The following is a 17,185-nucleotide window of genomic DNA, read 5'->3' on the forward strand; positions in this document are numbered from 1 at the left end:
AGTGATCCTGTTGGCTGTTGGGTGCATATATGTTTGCTAGTGTCACTTCTACACCCCCAATGTCTCCCCTGAGGAACAAATATCGTCCCTCCATGTCAGTTTTCACATCTGCACATTTCCAAGGAACAGAACGGGAGATAAGTATGGACACACCCCGAGATTTAACGGTGCCGAATGTGGAGTGGTAAACCATCAGGAAGAATTTGTTTTTCAGTATTGGTAGACTACCTCCTTTAAAGTGAGTCTCCTGTATGAATGCTAATTTAACCTTATGACGGTGGAGGTCGTTTAGCAACATGCGCCTTTTTTTCCGGCACGTTTAGGCCCTTCACGTTTAATGAAAACACATTTACTGCCTCCATGGCCCCCAAATATGGATAAGGTTCTAGGAACAAGGGTAAACTATAGAGGAGGGAAAAAGCTTAAGGTGAGGGGAGAAAGGGGAAAGAAAGAGGTATTAGAGGATAGTAAGGTGAAAAGAAAGAAGAAGAAGTAGCGTTAAGCTCGCATCTAGTGTATGCAAGAGAAGTAGTCTAAATAGGTAGCACAGTAGTGCTGGGACGCTCACTAGTATAAAACTAGTAATCGAGCGCAGGCCTAGGTGGGAACGTGGAAAGAAACAGCCAGTATCGAGACCACTGACCCCCCCACTCCCACTCCGCATTGTAGTGAAATATGACTTAACTGAGATGTTAACGGTTAGAACTCACAAGTGAGAAGAATATATTTAGTGAGGAAACGTATGAACTTCCTTCAGTGGATTAATACATAAACATATAGGGTACATATAACAGTCAGTCCCCGTGCCCGATCATAATAACAACTGAACTCGTTGTATCCCCCTGCCAACTCTGCACATCAACTGGGTGATAACCAGACATCAAACCCAGCGGGAAAAGAGAGAGCCCCCGGCATTATAGGATCTATGAGCTCATTCAAATACTAATTTGTCCAAGTCTCCTGCCATAGCTCTCTCCACCCCCGCTGTCCCCGACCCATCAATCCTCCACCTCCCCGATCCATTCCCCCCCCATAATTTACTGGGAGCACTGTACAGGAGCACATACTGCCCTTCAGTCTGACAGTATGATGTGGACCGTCCCCTCCATGTCCTCTTGGCCAAGGTTCCTCCCCTCAAGATACATAAATTGAGGAGTGACAATGCAAAAGTATGCCTTAAGAACTCCCCTGTAATTAGCGGGCCTGTAGAGGCGGACATGGTCTTGGGGAAATTTGTACCTAAGTCCCCACCCCCCTAAATTCTTTAATCAGTTAGAACCCTCGAGGTGACGGGGGGGCCAGGGAAAAAGGGGGGAGGGTCCAACATCTCAATGTAACATGCATCACAGTGTCAGGAGAAACATAAATATAGGACATTTTCACATAACTGAAGCTGTTGAAGACTCAATATATTGAAAGCGCCCGGGGTCTCCTCCTGGAGCGTTGTTGACGGGGAGGTTGGTAGGACCGCTGAGTAGAGGAACCCGTGCGACCCGGTGGACGAGGAACAAGAGCAAGCCAGTTTGAGACTGGAATCGGTTCCACTCCAAGAAATGTGTAAAAGGCTGGTAACTCTGTCGGGGCATGTAGGGTAAAGGAGGCATTTCCATTCCTAAAGGTAACTGCCAAAGGATACCCCCAGCGATATATGCAGCCCTGTCTCCTGGCCAGATCCAGAATGGGTCTCAGCATTGTACTCCTTTGTAGTGTGGCTCTAGATAGATCCGGTAGGATCTTGACAGCAGCACTATCGAATTCCACCTCTCCATGATCCCATGCCTTATGACGGAGGATGAGCTCCTTTTGGGTGTAGCGGTGGATCCTGCAGAGCACATCACGGGGCCTGTCTGGGTCTGAGGATCTAGGCCCAAGAGCTCTATGAACTTGGTCCAGCTCTATTGATTGCGGGGGAGCATCCAAGACCTTCTGGAAAATCGCCACTACCGTTTCCACCAGGTCCTTAGCGCCTGTAGCTTCAGGGAGGCCATTATCGCAAATTATTACGGCGACTGCGGTCCTCCAAATCCTCCAAGTGGAGCTGCAGATCCACCGCCGTGGCTGCCTGGGACTCCTGGGAGCGCTCCAGCGCCGAGACCCGCTGTGTGAGAGAGGCGATCGAAACCTCCCCTGCACCCATCCGATCCGTGATCGTCTATATCTCAGCCCTGATCTTCTGGATGTCTCTAGTGTGGGCCTCCTCCACCCGGAGTATGAGGGCCTCAATGTCCAATTTGGATGGGAGATCCTCAATGTCCGCTTTCATGGGGAGGGCTTGTAAAATGGCGCGGAGATCGTCGGGCAAACCGCTCTGATTTTGATAAGAGCTCGCCATATCAGAGTGGAAAATATCCGGCAACTCTGAGAAATTCTCAGAGGCAGTGGATGGAGCAGGGGAGACAGGTAATTCCAGGGTGTCAGTTTCTGCCCGATATTGTGCACGTGGCGCTGTTACAATGGCGCCTGGCGATCCCCTCTGTGAGTTGCGGAAATACCTCCAAATACCACTCCGTGGAGACGATGTCTGGCTAGCGCTGACCGATGCTCTTGTCCTGTACCTCTTAGAGGTTAGCATACCTCACATTCACGTGGATAGACCATTAAAGTTGCGGGTGAGAGAAAGGGAGTACAGGAGCTCACAGAAAGCACCTCTTCACTCAGCCATTGCTAAGCCACACCCCAAAAATATTTACTTTCAGCATTCTGGGTCTTCCAACTCCATAAGAGACTGAACATGGAGGGGTAGGTTCAGCGGGGGGGGATGCAGCAAACAAATTACTTACCAACTGCAATCAGCATGTGGCCTGGAGCATGACCAAAAAAAGAACATCTTAGTTGGGGGAGGGGCTGTCTTTTATATTCAGCTTGGAACATATGGTCATTGGGTTCTCTAAAGGAGGTGTTAACCCGTTATGTGCTGATGGGAGGATGGGCCAGGAAATTTAGTTTCCTAATCTCATCTAATTTAGTCTCCTAAAACCTATAGAAATGCTACAGAAGGTTGAAGACCCGACAATCTTTGTAGTCTACAGAAAGTACAGGAGTTTACGGTCTTTAAAATCTGAACTCAATTTGTGCCTTTTATATCTGCATGAAGGCAGCTAGGTATTTATTAATTATTAAAGGTATTTTTTTAAATTAAACTAGTCAGATGCACTGCATACAAAGGTGCTGACGCAACATGCTATTAGGAGAGAGCTGAATGTGCAGACATATGACCTCATCAGTCTGCTGCTGCTCTTTCACTGGGGGAGCAGACTGGGGGTGAAATTGAACACCACTTTATTCTTTCTGCAGTCTATACCTATTGCAGAGAAAGTGATGATGTCTGCCTAGCTAGGCTCTCTAGAGGTGTGTGTAAATCTTAGAACTGGATGAACAGAAACACAAATACTTTGCAGGTTAAAACAGCTCTCAAATACAGTATGTATTTCAGGGCTAGGCAACCTTAGAGAGATGGAGATCTACTTGAACACTGATGAAGTCAAAGATCACCAGGCTCAATGTCCTGTTGTTAGGGCTGGTACACACCAGAACGCAATGCCAGAAAGGCATATTCCATGTGTGTTTCCTGCACCGTGTCCAAAATGAACTGCCTTTGTGATCTACTGCGGGTGATGATACATTGGTAACGCCAAATGTAGATTGCAAATGCAGTGGACATAAAAAAAAGTATTACAAGAGAGTGCAGGGTTTGGGAGAGCGCTACGCTCAGAATGCAAGGATCAGGAATGTGTTGCGCTCAGAATGCAGGGATTAGGAGTGTGTTACGCTCAGTATGCAGGGATCAAGAGTGTGTTACGCTCAGAATGCAAGAATCAGTAGTATGTTACGCTCAGAATGCAGGGATCAGGAGTGAGTTATGCTCATAATGCAGGGTTCAAGATTGCGTTACGCTCAGAATGCAGGGTTCAGGAGTCTGTTGCGCTCAGAATGCAGGGATCAGGAGTGCATTACGCTCAGAATGCCGGGATTGGGAGTGCATTACTCTCAGAATGCAGGGAACAGGATTGTGTTTTACGTTCATCCCATAGCAGTGTCCACTGCTATGAGATCCCATAGCAATGTCCACTGCCCCCTTCACATCACCCCCCTCCCACATACATACACACACACAGTAGTATCCTCTCCCCCTTCCGTCACATAGCAGTGTCCACTGCCCCCTTCACCCCCCCCCCCCCCACACACACACACACACACACACACACACAGTAGTGTCCTCTTCCCCCCTTCCCTCCTATTGCAGTGTTCCAGTTGCATCCTACCTGTGCACACGAGATCGAGAAGTAGCACAGTTCTGGACAGGGGGCAGGAGCAGGAGCTGGCCGCTTGACTTTTCATATTAGCAAGCTAGTAATCGGTTGCTTAGGACCTAGCAACCAATCATCTGTGGGTTAACTAGAAAAGTTAACTTGGCCAGCTTCTCTACCTGACCTCTGTCCTGTGCTGCCTCTCACTCTCCGCTGTTCACTAATGACAGCGGCTGAGGAGGCAGGAGGGGAGGGAGAGAGGAGGACCGTGGTCGTCAGGTAGCCCACGAAGTACGGGTTGCCGACCCCCGATGTATTTCATATGTGTGTTTAGTTGTTTGCCTGGAGTTCTGATTTATATAAGGGAATGATACAGAAGAAAGGACAGTTTAAACATATTGCAAGTACAAAAAAATCCTGTTGACCCTGCCAGAAATCTTGTGAGCTTGTAAAGCTTTTAAATTCCCAATCTGGGTTGTACTAAAATCCCACGTAGTGTTATCAGCCCTGACCATCTCACCTTTATGAACTACAACCCCCCCTCCCCATGTTGTAAATGTGAGGATAGGGGGAGGTGTCTTAACTTAAGTCAGGAGCTGGCAGCTTAGCACGACAATGCTTGTTCTTTTCCTGGAAAAAAAATCATGGCTGACTACAAAATGAAATGCAAATATAATTTTTAATAATATTAAACAATAAAATGGCATATGCAGTAATTACATGTTTTATATCTTTTTTGTAAGAAAAATGGAGATTGTCTTTAATTAGGAGATACTGAATTAAAACATCTTTTTCTATTTAACCTCTTGTCTGAGTGTTTTTTTTTTTTCTTTGGTTCTAACATAATCTGACAAACTGACACTAAGGTAAAAAAAAAAAAAAAAAAAGCTATCAACTATAGACCCAAGGAGAACCATATATGGATGCCTATTTAAAGGCACCCTGTACTGAGAGAAATACAGCATAGGGATTGCCCATTCTGACCCTTCTGGAAAAGTGAGTTGATTCAATGGCTCACATGAAGTATGTAGGTCCGGAGTTGTTACTTCACTGGCTGGATGCTTGTGAAGGCTCAATGACTAAAAAGTATTGAAGCCAGACACAGCGAGGGAGCTAACATTTCCAGAAGGAGATCAGGAATGGCAACCTATGTGTTTCTGTCAGTAAAAGTTTTCTTTAGACACATTCTCCTCCCCTCTAATTACCTAAGGATCATATTTTATTAAAGGAAATGGCCTATCAGCTCTTTGAGTATATAAGTTTGGTCATTAGACCAAGTTATTGTAGCAGATGAGGATTTCAAGCTTGTCATTATGTTTTATTAATGTTCATAAGAACTCATTCCATGGTTGTTGTGTCTATGAACCATGCACTTGCATTCTTCAACCATCATAACAACTTTTAGCACACCACTGGATCCCGTGCAGTTCAGCTTAAGTTGGTTCATCCTGAATTTAAATGGTCGACAAAGAGAACATATGTTGAGTTCTTCTCTTTGGTTCGGTACATGTAGAGAGTTGCATTTGCCAAAGCACAGATTATTTTGTATCATTACCTCATTGCAATTCTCATGCGTTATATTCTGTGAAGAAAAAGATATATGTACATATCAAACAGAAAGTTCCATAGTTTGTTACATTGGCAATATATGTTCAGCATTAAGCAATAGCATTTTACTTAAAGAAAATTCCTAACAATGCAAAATACCTGTATGAGAAACCTGAAATTGAAGCTGCCATTACCTAATTCCACCATTTGCATACCTTTCTGGGGCAGTGCTATCACTTGCAATACAGCTAAAAAGCTTTATCTTTACTTCCCCAGTACCTTTTGTAGCCATGAGTCAGAAAATGAGAGTGTCAGAACCTGTCTTGCTGTATGGGAGTTTCAAGAATGTGATTTAAAAGACAAGTTTGTTCAAGTTGTTGTTTACCAGGATAATGCAAAGGTTAATAAAGATAACCCATAGTATCCAAAGATATTTAGGTTTACAGTACTCAGATCAGCTGAGATTAGAAGGGTACTATGGGTTATTGTACTTTACACATTATTACGCGACTTTGTACTGCTTCACTGAAGAGTTATGTATATGTGCTTTACAGTGTTTGAACGTGTTAGACGAAAATAAATATTGTTTGATGGAAAGGTCATTGATAAGCTTCCAAAAATCCCTCTACATTGGTACCTTATGGGTTCCAGAGATATGAGATGGCAGTTGCCTGATCTGGCTGTTATCTTTCTAGGTTAAGAGTTCATTGCATTGGCTAGTATTCATGCCCTCGCCTTCCTCTTTCCTCCTTCTACCCTCTACTCTCCATTGACATAAACCTGTGTTCTTAGTAATGATAGGTGTACAGTTTTATGGATTGCTCAGTTTACTGTTATGCCCCGTACACATGATAGGATTTTCCAACGGAAAATGTTCGATGGGAGCTTGTTGTATTCCGACCGTGTGTAGGCTCCATCTGACATTTTCCATTGGAATTTCCGACACACAAAATTTGAGATCTGGATCTCAAATTTTCCGACAAGAAAATCTGTTCTCATAAATTCCGATCGTGTGTACACAATTCCGATGCACAAAGTTCCACGCATGCTCGGAATCAAGCAGAAGAGCCGCACTGGCTATTGAACTTCATTTTTTCTTGGCTCATCGTACGTGTTGTACGTCACCGCGTTCTTCACGTTCGGAATTTCCGAAAAGATTTGTGTGAACGTGTGTATGCAAGACAAGTTTGAGCCAACATCCGTCGGAACAAAAACGTGGATTTTGATGTCGGAAAATCGTGTGTACAGGGCATTACTCTCTCCATTGACATAAACCTGTACTCTTAGCAATGCCAGGTGTACAGCTTTATGGATGTCTTAATAGTTTACTGTTACTCTCTCCATTGACATAAACATGTACTCTTAATAATGCCAGGAGTACAGCTTTATGGATCACTTAATAGTTTACTGATACTCTCTCCATTGGCATAAACGCGTACTCTTAGCAATGCCAGGTGTACAGCTTTATGGATCGCTTGACAGTTTATTGTTACTCTCTCCATTGACATAAACGTGTACTCTTAAGAGTGCCAGGTATACAGCTTTTTGGATGGCTCAATAGTTTACTGTTACTCTCTCCATTGACATAAATCTGTACTCTTAACAATGCTATGTATACAGCTTTATGGATCACTCAACAGTTTACTGTTTGGACAGTTGGAATGCCCCCACATGTCAGATTACCCTCTAAAGTGTATGGGTCTCCTGAATATTACTATAGAGCAATGCCAACTTTTACCCCATATAGAAAGGCAGCATCCTCCTAATAATCTGCAAACTATTTTTAGTGAATGATGTATTGTAACAAAATCTATATTTTTAAAATGAAAAAACTCTTATCATTTTACTACATATAATATGAATCTATGAAAAACATTAATCTAAAGCATACATTTAACTCTGAATGATATAAATCAGGCATGTTAAACTGGAATTATTTGGGTAGTATGTGGCCCTCTCGCTTCTTCTTTGTTGCCCTTGGTAGTTTAGTTGAAATAGAACTAAGCCCTAGCTGTTCTCCATTTCACAAAATGTACACATACTTACCGAAACAGAACCTGTGCCCCGTGAGGTCCAAGTTTAGAATAGCACAATCTCAGTCTTACATAAAGCTACTATAAGGTCTTAGAACACTATCAAATTTTATAGCACACATTATGGAATTGAACATAGTTTTCCCTGAGTACACAAGATAATTAATGGCTATTCTATTATTTTGACCTTCAACCTAAAATATGTTGTTGGATATCATTAGGATTCAAGTGACAAGCATTGGGCTTGATTTACTAAAACTGGAGAGTGCAAAATCTGGTGAAGCTGTGCAGCCACTCAGCTTCTAACTTCAGCTTGTTCAGTTAAGCTTTGACGGGAAAAAAAAAAAAACAGAATCTGATTGGTTTCTTTGCAGAGTGCACCAGATTTTGCACTCTCCAGTTTTAGTAAATCAAGCCCAATACTTGTCACTTGAATATTAATGATATTCAACATATTTTAGGTTGAAGGTCAACATGTAAAAAAGAGATCAGTAGACCGTTACTCACCTGAGAAAATGGAATAGTCTTGCAGACTTCCTGCTGTATTTCTTGTGTTTTAACAGGATGAGGGAAATCCCCTGGGGCTGCATTAAGTTTATATACAAAGTAATTCCAGAATTTTTTGGCATTCTGCTCTTCGGGTATGTTTGCCTTTTTTTTACTGAATCGTTGAGGAATAAAGTTCTTTTTGTTTTCTCTCAGGTTGAATTTTCCAAGTCCCACCTGGCTATGGGTTTTTGCTTCTTGAGCTTCTCTTGGTAAAATATTAAATTTAGCCACTCTGTTTTCTTCTTGATTTCTTTCTCTTGCTTCTAAATTGATATGTTCCTTTTTTGCAGAGAAATTATGAATTACAAAATTCCGACGACCTTCTATATTTTTTGTGGAGTGATGATGAGTAGGGACAGAGTTATTTTTAGCTCTTCGATCGACATTCAGTTCTTTTCCTACGGCTTCAACTGTTGTGTAGAATATAATGATGAGACGGAAAATCTGGAGCCACATGTTGGAATACAAGTACCACAAGTATCACAAGCAATTTGTGATGGGCTGTCTAGTTTTAAAGATCTAGAGCGCATGATGTAGTTATCACACTACTGATTATTTTAGTGCTACAAACTCAGGCCTTTGATATTAGTGCTAAAATCTTGGCCCTTTGATATATTTATGTTAATTCAATCCTTTTCTATGTTAATGGAAATGTGTGAAAATGATCTTAGTAGATATTTGTCTTGAAGCCTGTCCTTTGATGGCAAATGTTTTACTATTTACTGACAAGTCTGGGAAATCTTGATGTGTATTAGGGCTAGGTCTAAATCTTTAGATCAATGAATAGGTTAAGGATAATTGTAGTTATTTTTATTAAGCTACTTCTATATGATCTATATTGCCTTCCTCATCAAGTGGGCAAATAGAAAACTAATATGTAGCAGATTCAACATTCAGGCTGTCGTAGTTGCTGGAGTCTGCATAGTGCCAGCTTGAAGGGGTCCCAAACACAAAAAAAAAGCAGGAAGTGCTACATGCCCTGAGACTGGCATCCTAGATTTTATATTTTTGTTAAGGAGAAAGTTGAGCTATATTGGAGCAGAATAATTTAAACTTCAGTTGTCTTTTAAAGCTAGCTCTAGATATTGGATGGTTGAAAACGCTGATTTCTTTATTTTTTTTATTTGACAGATCACTGGATAAGCATTCATGTTTGTTCCCAGAAGAAGGAGGGAACACAGCAATAAGACATCTCCTGCTAGGGACACAGGGCTAACTAAATGTCCCCATGGGACTTGTCACCCCCTACTTCTTCTCCATTCTGTATTGTTCTGTCATGGTTAGCAGCTTTAATTGAATTAGCACAATAAAATGTACAAAATTCCTTCTACTGGCTTCCTATGTTTATTTTTCAGGTCCTGGGACGTCTACCCCCACCACCCCACATCCTGGTCACTGATAAGAAGACACAGAAGATAGCTATTGCCAAAAGATAATCTCTGCTTTGATCCTTAAAAAAAAATGTCTAGATTGAAATTTGAAAGTAAAGCAAGCAACCAATGGGGACAAAGTTTGTTCCTTTTATAGGTGCCAGCATCTGTGGTCTGGTACGACAGTCTGAATCTTCAAACCGTCATCTCCCCTCCCTCCCCTCCCGGCCCCCCTAACTTTATTGGGGTACTGTCACCCCACAGGTGTGGACAGACACAGTTTATGGTGGTGGTTATTTGGTGCTTGAGTCCTAAAAGACTGAGTGGGGTAATGTCACCCCACAGGAGAAGGGTGGACAGTGTTTATGGTGGTATCTGGTTGTTAGTATAGATTTTGTGTGCTCGAGTCCTGAAAGACTGAGCAGGTGGTTTGGTGACAGTTTAACTGTGGTATTGGTCTGTGTGTGTTCAGTGTTAATGGTCTGGTAAAATTAAAGGTTCAAGGTTATTCATATTCTGTTTTAATACCCAAAGAAAGGGGCCTTAGCCATAAGTTTACACACTTCGGTTTCCTGGTTTTATTTATTATCATGATTGGTCAGATGGTTATGGGGTGGGTGGAATCAGGATGGTTGTTTGTGGGTTGTACAGTCCCATGCATTGGCCTTACACTGGATAAAACAATGGTGGTTAGCTTATAATATTCACCATGGCGGACTTCTGTTTCATGCATGCATTCTGAAAGTCACGGTCAGTTTTTTAAATTAATTTTCCAAGGAGTTCTTCACATGTCCATTTGAGTGGACTGAATTCATTTAAGGTTTTAAATGAAGAAACAATTTAGACCGTACAAAAAATATAAGACATTAACTATTCGGCCTCATACACATCACATTGGATGTTTTTTAATGTTGCTCCTAGGGGCATCTGGTGTTTTTTTTTTCTAAATGCCCTTGCATGTTAGCCTATGTGTCCATGCACACAAATGGTTAGTGGAGTTTAGAGATGGGGCTTTTAGAGGCAGAAAAAACTCCACTGCCAGCACAATCAGGAGCAGCTGCATTTTGGCACAAAAAAGAAACACTTGACATGTGTAAATGCACATAAATGCATGTAAATATGTGTTTATGATAGGTGCTTTTAGCAATTGAGAGACAGTTAATTTCAATGGCTGGAATAAATGATTACACTGACCAATTAAACACCTAACGCCTAAACACGTTATGCATGTTTACAAGCCTCAAGCATTTTTTAATCACCTCAGCCCCATAAGAATTTACCCCCCTTAATGACCAGGCAATTTTTTGCGATACAGCACTGCATCGCTTTAACTGACAATTGCACGGTCGTGCAACGTTGTACCTGAACAAAATTGATGTAATTTTTTCCCACAACTAGAGCTTTCTTTTGGTGGTATTTGATCACTTCTGCGTTTTTTATTTTTTGCACTATAAACAAAAAAAGACTGACAATTTTGAAAAAAAAACTATATTTTTTACTTTCTGCTATAATACATATCCAAAAAATATATTAAAAAATGTATTCATCAGTTTAGGCCAATATGTACACCAATACAGTGATCAGTGCTATAAAAATGCACTTATCACTGTATAAATGGCACTGTCAGGGAAGGGGTTAACACTAGTGGTGATCAAAGGGTTAAGTGTTCCCTCTAACTGTCAGGGGGATGGGTTCACAGGGAGTAGAGAGAAATCACTGTTCCTGATCACTAGGAACAGCTGATCTCTCTCTCCTCCCCTGTCACAACAGGGATCCGCCTTGTCTACATAGGCAGATCCCCATTCTGCCTCTCTTTACCACGATCGCGGGTGGACATCAAGTCTGCCGGACCCGCGGGCGAGCTGGACTCAGTTCCTCCACCTCTGGTGCAGACCCTCTGCTCCCTGCTCACCACTATCACTCGTAAACACAGAAGTCCAGCTTCTGTGTTTACAAGTGATAACTTGTCTCCCAGCGTCTCCCACAGATTGGATCTCCTGAGAAGATCCCCCTTAGTGCAGGACACGAACAAGGGAGATGCAGGTGCCCAGGGTGCAGTGCAATCATAGGCAGGAGGTATCGTGTGGTAGACTGCGCCCCCTGTGATCTCCTTTTTTTTCCCCCTGGTGCCCAGATGCTGATGCCCCAACTGGATGATCTCCCTGCAAGTGAGCGAGGCGGAGCCACCTACAGTGTGTGGGGAGGTACTGGAGCCAACTGGGTGCTTCAGCTTAATACGGCAACAAAAATAAAATACGTGAAAGATGGTGGAGCTTTTAAGGAGTTGGGAAAAGATAAGTTCAGTGGAGGGGGGGGGGGGGTTCTGTGCAGAGGTCAGAGCTGAAGAGGCCTGAAAGTGAGATCTTAATGTGGATGCGGAAGTAAGCAGCTGTGGAAGAAGGCTGAACTCTACACTCTGTATGTAGAGCACCCATGAACTCTTCACTCTGTACATAGTGCGCCCCTAAGCTCTGCACTGTGTTTGTAATGCAATCCCAAACTCTGCACTCTGTACTTAGCACACCCCTGAATGCTGTACTCTGTGCATAGCACACCTCTGAATTATGCACTCTGAGTGTAGTGCACCCCTGAATTCTGCACTCTGCGTGTAGTGCACCCCTGAACTTTGCACTCTGTGTGTATTGCACCCCTGAACTCTGCACTCTGTGTGTAGTCCACTCCTGAATTCTGTACTCTGTGTGTAGTGCAACCCTGAACTCTGCACTCTGGATGTGATGCACTCCTGGTATTTAATGCCCCTTTAAGAACCTCCGACTGTTAATAAAATTTGCCCACATCTACTCTTTGATGCCGCTTGGCAGGTGTGCATGTGGAGGAGAGGGGGGTTGTTTTGGGGAGGCCATAGTTGATTTCCTGCACCTGTTCTCTGAGAAAAAAGCCCTGCATGCATGCATTTCAATATGCTATGTTTTTAAGAAATCCTGTTTGCTGCAGCTTCTAGCCAGATTGTCAGCAAGTGACACTGGAATCAGGAGCATTACTTACAGTAACAGGCCTGTTTATATTCACTCTTGGTTACATCCTGCAACACTTTAGCAGTAAGATAAGACTAAACATCAGTTATGGATTTTAAAATACTAATCACTGCCATTCAGGCAAGTTCCTGCAAATGTATAAAAATCTGATCACTAATAAATGTCCATTCTATTGGCACATTTAGTAATAAGCATTTTCTATTCTAGTGCATTACGAAGCAATGACATCCATTCTGTGAGGCAACCGCAGGTATGAGGCCCAAGGAAATACGTTTTTTTTTTTATTATTATTATCTGGGACCACAAGAAAAAAAAAATGTTTCACAAAAGAAATAACAATAGAAGACAACACTCTGAGAAGTTGAAAAACATTTTACAAGCTAAACCTTTTTATCTTAAAAATCCTGGCTGACAACATTTTAAATATCTTGTTTATGTGAAGAAAAGACTTGAAGCTTTAACTATAGCCTCACAAATGCTGTCAGCAAGATAAAAAGAAACACCTATTTCTGAGGCTGCCTTTGACAATAATTGCTAGCTCAGTGCCAGGATTTGTAATCCACACACCGCTTGATTCAATTGGAAATTTCAATCAACAATTAGGTTGGCAGCCATTTGCTTCAAAACAGTGTGATGATTACTGCTAATTATTGTCACGTTGATCTGAGCTAAATACGTTTGTCATTATTTGGATCTTACTTTAAAGGGATTCATTTTTATTACCTGCTAATTTGGCTCAACCAAGTGCCACTTACTATTGTGACACGGGACACAGATTTGCAGGCTGTGTATCTCTCATTGTACATGCAGATATTTAAATCTCAATTCCTACCTCTTGCTGGTGGAGCCTTTTACATTGCAAATTACCATCACAGGGTTTGTCACCGTTTTTCATTCCCACCTCTTAAAGAATAAACTTGTCTTGGAAATGTTATAAGAGGCAAATTAACCTTTCAAAGCAAGATAATATTTGCTTTTAGGGTGTTTAAAAGGTCTTTGTTGTTTTGGTCACCCCTATTGCAAATCTGGATAAGACTGATCATCCTATCTCTGAATGCTCATTCATATTCAAGTGTTCTTTTTTGGCATAATCTGCAGGGTTCTGTTTTAGGGACGTCCACCTGAAACCCTTATTCAAAAATACATTCAAATAAACAGTATCAAACAAATAAATCTTTGCGTCCCTTAATTTCTAGTGATATTTCAGAACAGTTTACATTCAAACTTGTATTTTGTAAATTCTGAAACTAATATGGTAAAGGGTTAGTTCACTTTTACATACTTTTCCCAAAAAGCTCCCTATGAATTAGGGTGTCCTTAACTACTTAGCATCCAGCGTATGTATATAAATGTCCTGGGCAGCAAGTGGTTATACCAGTATCCTGGTACTGTTCTTTTCAACTAGCAATCAGACATCAGGTAAAGTGACCTGGGTGTCTTTACAGCTGCCCGATCACTTTTGCATTGCCTGGAAAGCTCCCCTGCCTCCCACCATCTGCAGTGGTTCCCATTCCACCAGGGAGCCCAGAACTATGATAATCGGTCAGGATGGCTGCCCACAGTGGGAAGTGCCTGTCACTTCCCAAAGCTATCACAAGGCGACATTTTCACCCCCTTGTGATAGAATTCAAAAAAAGGATGAACATCCAACTGAACCATAAAGGTTGCCAACATCCCTGAGATAAGAGATAAAGAGGATACCCCCAAAAGAGTGGGACTTTAACGGCAACAAAAATAAAAGATAAAATCATTTATTCAGAAACATACAATATAACAAAACACTGTACATAAATACAAATATTAGAAAACCACTAAAAACAATGGTGTCGATGGTAGTGATTATCCTAGATAGTCCAGACGGTCCAACGCGTTTCGGGACTGTAAGGCTGTCCCTTCATCACGGGAAAGTCAAGGAGGCGAATCACACCAAAGATGGTCACCATAAGCATCTCACTGCTGGGACCATGATGGCAACTGTATCACATATCCACCGCCCCAGTGTACAGAGGACAATGAGGTCAGTCGTTGGTCCACACCTGTTAACACTGATCCACCCCAAATGCAGTAACCAAGAGAGACCACATGTGAGAGTTGGTGTGCAATTTCTACCACAGTCCGTTACTTCAATTGAGGATCTCCATACAATCCAATAAAGAATGGACAGGCAGCTGGTAAAAAATATATAAAGGAGGATGTGTAGATAGCCCCTCCAGATGGCTCTAATTAATTCACATCTATCCACTGGAAAAGTAATCTTCACAAGATCATACAATCAAATGGAGATACAGCAATGCCAAGTGTTCGAGATAGTGCTTCCCATGGTTCGTCATATAGCGCAGTTAAAAAATTTTTAAAGCTTAACTCCACTTTTGTTGAGAAACAAACATTCCCCTCTGGATGATCTATGTACATTGCAAGGATTATAACAAACTTTGTTGCAGATTACTACGTTTTGTTATTCTGAAGAAAACCTGCTGGGTCTGCATCCCTTTAGACATGATTTAATATTAGGAGTATCTCACCAAAAATGACATTTTTGTTGCAGGGGATGCCTAATATCTGACTCGTATCTTAGTGCAGACTTCTGGGAAAATCGGAAAGCCAATCACACAAGCATGAAATAATGTTTCTGGGGTGTGTTCAGAACACATTCTCTGTACAGAACAACTCCAGTAGCCATATTGCATTGCATTTTCAGAAAATTACAGTAGCTGTAGATTGAAAAGGAAAAGTAATTTTTAATAACATTCAGTTACAATATGACTTGTGTCGCAATTGTATACGCTATATTATTTTTTCTTTATGTGCTATTTTTTTCCGCACGAAAGTGGAGTTACCCTTTAAATAAAATAAAAATTTAAAAGGCCCTCCATCCCCTGGCAATGGCAAACATACACATAGGCCTAGCATGCATATGTAAATGGTGATTGCACCATATCACCGCGTACGTGAGAACAATAATTCTAGGGCCTGAATTCATGATTAATATTAAACTGTTTGCCTGTAAAGGCTTTCAACGTATCACCTATGAGCAATTTTAGGTACCGTGGTTACTGTTATTTCACAGGTGTGCACAATTTTAAATCTTGACATGCTTTTTAAATGTTAACATCTTTTGTATTTTACCAATTGGGTATTATATTGTGTTTGCATGCACTAAAATCCATTTAAGTGCATTTTTCCTAAAAAAATTTGTTTGATAAGCGACTGAGCAAATATCATGCGACATAAAAAAATGTCAACAGACACAATTTTATTCTCCAGGGCCTCTGCTTTTGGAAAATATAAAATGTTTGTGGGTTCTAAGTAATTTTCTAGCAATAAAATGCTGACATGTATGTGAAAAAGGCCAAAAAGCCCCAGTAGGCAAGTGGTTAATATATTAAAATACCGTGCTCCATTTTCAAATAATTGCTTACTTTTTCAGCAGCTTTTACTCTTGCAGAACTCTGAGCTGTGAGAGAGAGCCAACCACGCATGCAGGAGTAGGGGAGGAAGATGGGAGCCTCGTTCGTTCCTAAGGGCGCACAGCCAAGTGCCACTTTCCTTCAACCAAAGAAAGAAAGAAAATTGCTCAATTCCCCCCCATCAATACAGTCAGTGTTGATGGGGGAATTCATCCTGCTCCTCTATTGTATTCTGCCAGTGGGAGTTTTCCCTGCCGTCAGCTATACCTGCCAGCAGTGATCGTACAAAAAAACCCAAAAAAACTACAGGTTGTTGTACTGAAGTCAATCGTTAGATTAACTACAGTACAAGTAGCCTGCCCCATAGAGGGATCGAAATTCGGCTGGTTCCTGTCTGGAATGATTTAGTTTTATTTGTTATAGAAACACTTTACGGCTAAATATTTGTGGATGCCCCTCCAAATGTTTTAGTTTTCAGTGAAGGGTGCTGCTATTGTAGCCAGCACAATGGCAGGTACTGTTAATTATACGGAATAATTTACAAAGGTAATTTAGACAATTCTGTGCTTGTAATCTTGTGGTAACTGTTCATGAAAGACTTTTTTTCTGTTGCAGCACAAAGCCAGTCCATAAAAGATACAGTTAGACAAGTTTGGTGTGGAAGAACTTGAGAGCCCTGACCTCAGCCCTACTGAACACCTTAAAAAGAAGTTTGGACTTTGAAAAAAACAAACAAACATTAATACTCACCTAGGTGGATGCAGCAGAATATATCCTATGCTGAATCTATACCCCGCTGCCTATGCTGTGGGAACTGAGAGATCAAACATTCCCCCTCTGCTTTGAGCAGAGAGCCGTGATTGACAGTCACCCTCCAGCGCTCACTATAGAGCTAGGCTGTGGTGGTGGGGCTGGCTTAGGCTCTCGGGGGATCACTGAGAGGCTGAGCCAATTGCACTTTCAGACATCTGGGTGCATCCCAACCATCCTATGCTGAATCTATACCCCGCTGCCTATGCTGTGGGAACTGAGAGA

The 17,185-nt window shown here is 41.8% G+C and overlaps 1 protein-coding gene across 1 annotated transcript; it reads right to left on the reverse strand.

Annotated features, from left to right (window-relative positions):
- Positions 1-4,907: 4,907 nt before the first annotated feature.
- On the reverse strand, positions 4,908-8,833 carry CER1 (cerberus 1, DAN family BMP antagonist). The gene is made up of 2 exons (XM_073612073.1): positions 8,336-8,833; positions 4,908-5,829 (listed from the first exon to the last, which is right to left on the reverse strand). Exons 1-2 carry the CDS (start codon positions 8,831-8,833, stop codon positions 5,569-5,571), a joined length of 759 nt encoding a protein of 252 aa, XP_073468174.1. The 3' UTR covers positions 4,908-5,568.
- Positions 8,834-17,185: the final 8,352 nt, after the last annotated feature.

Source organism: Aquarana catesbeiana, linkage group LG01 (assembly GCF_042186555.1).
Source record: "Aquarana catesbeiana isolate 2022-GZ linkage group LG01, ASM4218655v1, whole genome shotgun sequence".
Taxonomy (NCBI): Eukaryota; Metazoa; Chordata; class Amphibia; order Anura; family Ranidae; genus Aquarana; species Aquarana catesbeiana.

Bases quoted from the DNA above. Each gene is read 5' to 3' on its own strand.
- CER1 (XM_073612073.1), bottom strand. From the start codon at position 8,833: ATGTGGCTCCAGATTTTCCGTCTCATCATTATATTCTACACAACAGTT. The intron at 5,830-8,335 runs GTGAGTAACGGT...TTTTCTTCACAG, and splicing joins AGACTATTCCATTTTCTCAG to AATATAACGCATGAGAATTG.